The 8527-nt window shown below is 39.7% G+C and overlaps 1 protein-coding gene across 1 annotated transcript; it reads right to left on the reverse strand.

Annotated features, from left to right (window-relative positions):
- Positions 1-1252: 1252 nt before the first annotated feature.
- LOC121655640 (cytochrome c oxidase assembly protein COX15 homolog) lies at positions 1253-8033 on the reverse strand. The gene is made up of 9 exons (XM_042010418.1): positions 7845-8033; positions 6372-6559; positions 6152-6274; positions 5788-5974; positions 5496-5663; positions 5293-5374; positions 4606-4760; positions 4350-4463; positions 1253-1937 (listed from the first exon to the last, which is right to left on the reverse strand). Exons 1-9 carry the CDS (start codon positions 7917-7919, stop codon positions 1806-1808), a joined length of 1224 nt encoding a protein of 407 aa, XP_041866352.1. The 5' UTR covers positions 7920-8033; the 3' UTR covers positions 1253-1805.
- Positions 8034-8527: the final 494 nt, after the last annotated feature.

An 8527-nucleotide genomic window follows, 5' to 3' on the forward strand; every position in this document is an offset into this window, starting at 1 on the left:
ATACAAAATTCTAAACTTCTCCCATTTCATAACGATGTGTTTTAATTTCATGTGCTTTAGGGAACTGTTAAGGTTTTTTGTAGCTTGACACCTCATGGACGATTCTCGTGCCGACAAACAGTAATTCAAGGAAAATATATGAACAGGTGTGTCCAAAGTTTTGACTGGTACTGTACATGCTGATAACTTCACTATCTCATCATGTTCAAAGATGTCAGTTACGCACAGCTGGACCAGATCTAACTTAGGTTGAAAACATCTAAACAAAAGAATCTGAGCTATTATTTAACAACAGTCAGTATTAGGGATGTGCAGGACTTATCGATTAAACATCAACAGCTGTTTTTCTTAGAAGTCAGCGTTTTGTTTGGAGGAGTTATGTGTTATTGCGCAGAGACAGGATGGTGTTTACAGCGCTGTGCTAAAAGAACATTGTGGTTCCTTTAAGAATAGTCGAGCTGATGAAGAAGAGAGACGCACAGCGTCAGAGAGGTAGGAAGGGGTTGAAGGAATGTTGGAGCAGCGTAAGTCGCTGTGAGAAACAGCCTGTTTACACACACAGCTCTTCTAGTTTCAGCAGTGTCCCGTGTTTGTTTCACCACTGCTGGGTAAAGTGAAGGGAGCTAACCCCAAAGCTAGCTCCAGCTTCACCCAGGAGTAATCACCCCTCCTTCGCTTCCCAACCTCGATTTGGAGGTGGAAGCAGGAAAGTGGAGGCAACAGACCAGAGCGGCATGGTTACTAAACCCTCAGAAATGTTGCTTCAGGAGTAAAAAGACCAGCTGGAAACGAGGAAAATAACTGGTTTTGTTGTTGGTGAGTACTCCTGGGGGTGCAGTGTTTATGGCATAAATGCAGCCAACCCAGGTTCGATCCCGACTTCTCCCTGACCCACTTTCTCATCTACCTGCTATACAATAAAGGACACTAAAGCCCACACAATCTTATAAATATAACAATGTAAAAAACACTTGTTTATGGAACACACACAATATACAAATAACATCTCACACATGTTTTACAATTTCCATTTGGAGATAGATTTTTCCCCCATTTCATTATTGATGAAGTCATGATGCTACGACTAATCGATTTTGAAAAGCCTGACTAGTTCACATTAAAGATCCCTAAATGTCTAAAATGTCCCTAGTTAGTATTTTATTAAAAAATTAAAAATTCCCACAAATTTTAGTTGCAGTAAAAAAATAATTGAGGAAAGTGCAGAATAACACATTAAAACCTGAAACAGCAAGAAAGCGAATTACTATTTAACAATAATTTATAACAATCTCAAAAAGAGATGGATTATAATTCATTTTCATTTAGAAGCTGTTCGTGTCCAGATACAAAGCAAGAGCAGACATCTGATACCAGATTTCCATTCCTAAAATCTTGTTAAAATTCTGTACAAACAAAACATACCTACAGGAATCCAGCTGATTGCAAACCTGTAGATACATTAAAGCTGGATATATTTTTTTTTTTTTGCTTTTCCATAACTTCATTCCCATGCAGTTACAGCTGATGACAAGTTTTTAAAAATGGTCCTGAGAGCCAAGATGTGTACTTGTAATTTTTATCACCGAAAATCAAATAACATACTTGCATTCACAATAGCATGATAAATACATCTTACCATCCCCCATGAGGCTTACTATGCAAGAAAAATACAGCATATAACTTCAAATCCAAGATTAAACCCAGAACATTCCTCCATTTTTCACAGTTTCCTGATGTAGTGACACTGCTGATTCCTACAGGTTAGCCGTGTGGCTTCCAGGGTTTGGAAATGACTGTTAAGTACTTTACTTGGGTATTTTGCGAAGCTCAGCCAGAACCCAAATAGCAAGTGACAGAAGAGCCACCGAGCCAGACTGGTGAGTTGCTGCCAGTGACGTGGGGACATACAGTAAGAGGGTGCTGATACCAAGGGCCACCTATAGAGCAAAGACAGAAAAAAACAACACAGTGAGGATTACACTAAAAGGTACTGAGGGGTATTGCACGAAACCAGAATAAAGAAATCCAGGATAATTAAGCAAGCCCAGCTTGACCTAGCTTGCGCGGCCTATCCTGGCTTAATTGGTTGCACGTTTGCTGAGCCAGGATGAGAAGGTGCGGCTAGGTTAAGCCAGGTGGAGATAGTTGGGATAAGTGCGTGTGCACGGCATACTGAAGCAGACCTCGCGATCGCTCACAGAATCACCGATGGGGAAATGGATAAAAGTCGCGCGTCCTACGTCACGGCCGCTGAACAACAGCTCCTGACGGAGTTCTCTGACGAAGTTACGGATATTATAAGGAAAAAAGGCAATACCAATGCCATAAGTAAAGAACGCGAGAGAGCCTGGCAGACAATAGCCGACCGGCTCAATGCGTAAGTAGTCAAAAACTGTACAATTAATAAACAGTGCTCCACTGGAACTGTCATAATTAGGCTACAATTAAAGGAGTTACTTTTCAAATCCACTAACTGTTGTATACTTTAAGAGTGACAAGCAGGTGCATGTTACTCAGGAAATGTAGAGTATGATTAGGTGTAAACAATTATCCACAATGTGCCATTTAATCTATTTTCCTCATGTAACGTTTTTATCTATTTCATCTTTCTGTCCTTCATAAAGGACAAACCTGTCTGGCCATAAAAGGACCTGGCAGCAAGAAAAAATTAAATATAAGAACATTTTGCAGGCTGGTAAGTGACTCCAAAGTAGATAACCGTGAACAAATGAGGTGAATAGATGAGGTGTCTGCTGACATGTTCAATGTCTTTATGATTGTAGCAGTTAAAAAAAAGGCCTATAGAACTGGCACAGGGGGCGGCCCACCAAGCCAGGATGTGACTCCAGCAGAGGAACTGGCACTCCATTTAAATAAAGGGAGGCCAGTGATGGAGGGGATCCAGGGAGGGACAATAACTGACTCTGTCCCAGCCACAGAAACTGTCCGCTTCATACAAGGTACATCACGTACTGCAATTCTACTGCACATGGAACACAATCAAATATAATATAGTGTCTGACTTTGGATAACCTTGCAGTGTCTGGGAACACAATTACACTTTTGGAGCCACCAGAAGATGATCCGGTTAGTACAGTGTCTCGAAATCACAGGCTTGGTATGTTCTGTGAAATCTTAATCCGAGTCCTCTCGCTGCATGTATACGGCAGGGGGAAGGCACATCTGCAGCTGCAGAATGCACGTCTGCAGATGAGGAGACTGTGTCAGTGGAGTCCAGAAGGCTTGAGGCATGTCAATTTTATGGGATTGGCCTGCTTATTTATTCCATGAAGGATATGAAGTCAGTGATGTGGTGCTAATAGAAAATGTGTAGCAGGACCCGGATACTGCACAGTCTCCTAAGCGGCCTGGTAACATTGTGAGTATTGGCTAAAGTAAATCTACGTTATGCACAAATCCTGCTGTGCTAATTGACATTTCCGTTACAGACTTCACAAACTGTCAGAACGCTTTATTCAGGGCGAGAGAGAGATAGAGCTGGCAGATGTTAAAAGCTGACTCAAAAAGAGCAAGCTCCAAGGACTGGAGCTGGATCTTGAGATTAAACGCCGGACACTCAGAAAACTGGACCTGGAAATCCAGTAACCGAAAATCTGTATCTCTCAATGACATAGTCATCTCCAAAGGCCAGGGGATGTGACCTGTCCCTGAAGACTCGTTCACGTCTGAATGCTCTTCTGAGGATGCGGGCTTCCTCGTCCAGCACATCCGCCGAAAAATGGGCAAGCCATTATGAAGAGGGAACAGGTGAAGGGGAGTTGGACCTATATATTCTACATTGCCCTCATCACGGATTTCTTTGAATACACCTTTGTAACCTCATCCGCTGTGTTTTGTAATCTCAATTAATGCAATAAAACACATATTTATAAAACCTCTGACAGCAATTTGACGAGCAGTCTTCATTAGCATAGCAATATAACACTTGGCCTGAGTAATAATACTGCAACTCGAATCCATATAAAAAGGCTGTTGCGATTACGAACAGATTTGGATTAAATGTACAGTGACTGTATATGTAATATTTTAATACTGGATGATTAAAATGACGCGCCATACTTAGGAAGACCATAGACATGCTGTAAAACACATTAATTCCTCACAGAATTGACGTTGGACATGCAGGTGACTTGCTAGCATTAATCTTCCGGCAGTTAGCCTGGTCTGGAGCAGGCTAGCTGCAGCGGATAAATCACCACAGTAACTTGGCCGGGTTTAGTTTGAGCTGCTTTCATGCAACCGACTTATCCCGGCTTAATCCCTTATCTTAGTTTCGTGCAATAACCCTCTGGACTCATCTGTATATGTAAATCTGTCTAACACCATACCTGTGTGTAGGCCATTGTTGCTAGGAGGCCGATGGCAATCTTAGCCCTCCTGGGCAGCATCACCCTCCTTGAGAACAGATACAGGCCTGTAATCGCTGCCAGGGAAGAGATAGCCTAAAAATACGGGGAAAAAACGCAGACAAACATCAACAACCTGTTGCTGCCCATCTGTTTACTGACTGACGTTAAATACAAGAGACTTTATATGTGAAACACTGTCACAAACACTAAAACGTCTTTTCAGGTAAAGACATACCAGAACTCTGTGGTCAAATTGCACAGTGGTGGGATTTTCAAAGAAGTTCTTGAGGATTGGAGAAAAGGCCAGCAGATCGTCAGGAATCCATTTATCTGCCATCTTAGGGAAGGAGTTATACACCAGCCCAGCATCCAAACCAGCAACAAAAGCACCTGTGGACAAACCATCAGCCAAGCTGTTAGAAGTGAAGGTGAATGGAATTACACAGCATTAACAGAGACGTAAGCTAATGAAAACATTAGTTAGCATGAAGCAAATCCAATTTCCTAAAACAAAAAATTACAAAAACTACCTCTTAGATACACAACTCATCTTCGTTAACACATATTCTACATATCTAAAAACATGATTTAAATAATCATCTTTTTTATAATATTACTGATGATGAAAAACTTTTTCTTTACTTTTAATGTAAGTTAAACTTACTCCTTCATTTCGGCTCTTGCCTTCTTCGATATTCATATCCCTCAAGACTGAGGGAATGACCATGAAATGATACTATCAATAACTAGCTAGTGGTAGATTAAAAGCAGAGTGGTTGGGACCTCTGTAATATTTTAAAATATGAAAACTCAAGTGTTTAAATGCAAAAAGCCCTTGAAAGTACTACCATCCCTGCAGACATTTCATGGGAAACCTGTTAAATTGCACTCAAACAAGTTTAGATGGGACAGTAACTAGTACCTGAAAGAGCAGTAAGGAAGACAAGTCCACCAGTACCCTTGGCAAACCTCCTGAGCTGCATGAGATGTTTGGTTTCTGCCAACTATAAAATGAGATGACACCATGAATGAAGAAAAAAGCCTAGTTACTGCATACTATTTACTCAGGAAAAAAATCAAGGTGTCTGAGTTAAAATCAATAACTAAGTAAGCATTTCTGCTTACCTTGTGAGCTGGGAGCAGCAGAGTAAGCCCAGTCCAGAGACTGGCTGTGTAAAGCAACAATGCTGAACCAAGATGAGCACTCAGACGATACTGGCTGACCCGAGGGACGTCATGTGACTCAGGCTTCTCCTCCAGCCCACTTTTTACCATGTACCACCCCAGAAGGCCCTAAGGAGATGCATGCAATTTCATAAAATGATATAAATATGATTTTCCCACTACTGCAACTTTACATCTCCGTCAAGACAAATTAAACAAAACATTCATCTGGACCTTTAATTAATAGTCTTACTTGGAAAAAGACAAATCCACACATTCCCAAGACTTTTCCTTTCATGGAGCGTGTGAAGTATCCTTTTCTCCAGAAGTAAATGGTGGGGAGGATGTATGCCAGTCCAACCAGTCTGCCCCACATGCGATGACCCCACTCCATGTAGAAGATAAACTTAAACTCTGGCAAAGTCATGTCATGGTTCAATCTGGGAGGAATTTTTTTAATTAAAGCTCTGACCTACGTATAAAACTCAGATGTGTTCAGTAACATAATTATGAAAACTTTTAGAATTGAGCATGCAGCATCACTATAAAAACACCACAAACTTCAGCCTTGTTCAATTTTATCCAATAATGGTAAAGAGGAAAAAAAGAGGACGCACATTTTAAACTCTGGAAACTGCTGGTACTTAGAAAACTCAGCCTCCCACTGGGCTTCTGTCTGAGGCGGCTTCATCTCTCTGACCAGATGCCAGTCAACCATGGAGAGCCCAGACTCTGTTAGCCTGATTCAAACAAGTGGACCCACACATTAATTACTAATTAACACCAGTACAACATAAAGAGTATTACACAGACAAATTGCCTTTCCACCACTCATACCTTGTGACACCCCCCAAGACCACAGCTCCAACCACCAGACCGCTGCAGCCGATTAACCAGCGGCCCACGACGCGATTTGTGGCTGCGCTGGGAACAGCAGCTGCTGATGGAGTAGAGGCGGCTCCTGTCTGCACTGTGATGGTGCTCTGATTTCTTTTCACAAGCCATTGTCGTAGCTGGGGACTCCGCTGATGTTGTAAACAAAAGAGAGAGAAGAATTATTATAAAAACACATCTCTGAAATCCCCTCTTCTCTGTAACAAAAATGTAATAATAACTAGAGGATTTAACTGCAAGGTGTGAAAGAATATATGCTTCCAAAGCTGAGAGTGTTTCCAAGAAGCTCCAATGAAATTTTACACAAATTAAGTAGACCTTCACTTTAAAGCCAAGTCTGAATTGATGCACATAGATGTGGACTTGATGCTTAACCCTCAGGAGAACACATGCCTATATTCATATGATCTTTGTTGCCAAACATAATGAGATTTGTTTGAACTCCTCTTAATGTGCAGAAAGTTTTAACATAAAAGAAATCCTCCCAAAAATGAGCCAAATACAGGCGATGAATTAACTGGAACCAAATTGTTAGTCAACGGTGTGGTTAGATAACCAGAAAAAAAAATAGATTTTTTTAAAAGATGGTAGAGGAAATGGTTGAAAAGAATACAAAATGCATTGACAGCATTGTTGCGTAATATTTCTAATTTCCATCTGATGTCTAAATTATAAAAGGGGAGGTATGATTGAATTCTTAAATATGGACAAGTGCTGGTAGCTAACGCTGGATGCAGACAATTTCTTGACGGGGAATCCAAATTACTTATAGTTAACACATACATAAACATATCGTTTGTTTATGCCGTCATGAAAATCAAGCCGAGTGAACAAGCACAAGCCCCATGATTTTATCAATTTTTTTCTACCATTCATGCTGTATTGAGGAATTTCACGTGTCTGTTAAATGGTTCTAAAATGCAATTATAATGATCTTGACCGGGATAACAAGAATTGATACAAGGTATTCCTCTTGTTTTTGGATGCACAAGAACAAGTATTTTAAATGGTCACTGTAGTTTTATTTAATGTTTTGATGTTTTCAATCGTTGCTGTTTTAATTGCTAATATGGAGCAGCATTTCTGAAATAAAAATAAATAGATTTTATATTGGTAATCAAATTAATTTTTGACCTTCAATGTTATTCTTTTTATTATTATTACTATTTTGGGATGGCTGGAGGACAGTGATGTAATTTAGTTGTTAACTGATCCATGCGGACGTGACTGCGGTTTCCAAAGCCATACTCACATTTTCTACCTTTATTTACTACGCAAACAACACTGATGGCAAAATCACAGTAGTTGTCGATGGGTTATTTGACACATTGTGATATTTTATTTATTTATTAATTTTTTTGCTGTGACCTCATATAACATGCTAGCTCATAATAGCAGCGGAAGCTAACTACTCACGCTGCTGCGTTGAAACTCCTTGCCAGCACTTCTGCAACCGCAAAAAATAGTTGTTCGTAAAGAAGAAAGCAACATCTTTGTGTATCAAAGTCCACCAGAGCTAAAAAGATGCCGCTATGCTGTTATGTATGCATGAGAGGACTGTTGATACCCCACTGGTTAACCTAACTCAGAATGACGCTGTTCAACTTTAACCTCCCGACGTCACCAAAACTGATGTTAGCTTCTGATTCAGTGTTTATGCAACTAAGGAAGTGGCTAATTTCTCTGCCTTTTGGGGAATTAAATAGTTGTTTATGGCGAGGTTGAACCACGTCCGCATGGGAAAAAAAACTATAATCAAACTAGGGCATCTTACAGACACACTTTCTTTTTCATGTTACTGCCTGTTACACATCTTAGGCTAGGTCCACATTGCAATAGTTTTGGCTGGCCAGATGAGGTTCAAATACAAAAATGGGGAATAAACAAACAAACAAACAAACAAATAAATAAATAAATAAATAAATAAAATAAAATGAAATAATTACATAGGGCACCGTTGATGTACCACATCGGGAGTGACAAATATGATTATATATATATATATATATATATATATATATATATATATATATATATATATATATATATATATATATATGTATATATATATATATATATATATATATGTGTGTGTGTGT

Source organism: Melanotaenia boesemani, chromosome 16, assembly GCF_017639745.1.
Source record: "Melanotaenia boesemani isolate fMelBoe1 chromosome 16, fMelBoe1.pri, whole genome shotgun sequence".
In the NCBI taxonomy this organism is placed as follows: Eukaryota; Metazoa; Chordata; class Actinopteri; order Atheriniformes; family Melanotaeniidae; genus Melanotaenia; species Melanotaenia boesemani.

What these genes read in the sequence shown, in the direction of transcription:
- LOC121655640 (XM_042010418.1), bottom strand. Translation starts at nt 7,919, where the DNA reads ATGTTGCTTTCTTCTTTACGAACAACTATTTTTTGCGGTTGCAGAAGT. An exon ending in CTTCCTTACTGCTCTTTCAG is followed by an intron (nt 4,761 to 5,292) that starts GTACTAGTTACT and finishes GTTTGTCCACAG; the next exon opens with GTGCTTTTGTTGCTGGTTTG. An exon ending in AATTTGACCACAGAGTTCTG is followed by an intron (nt 4,464 to 4,605) that starts GTATGTCTTTAC and finishes CCGTATTTTTAG; the next exon opens with GCTATCTCTTCCCTGGCAGC.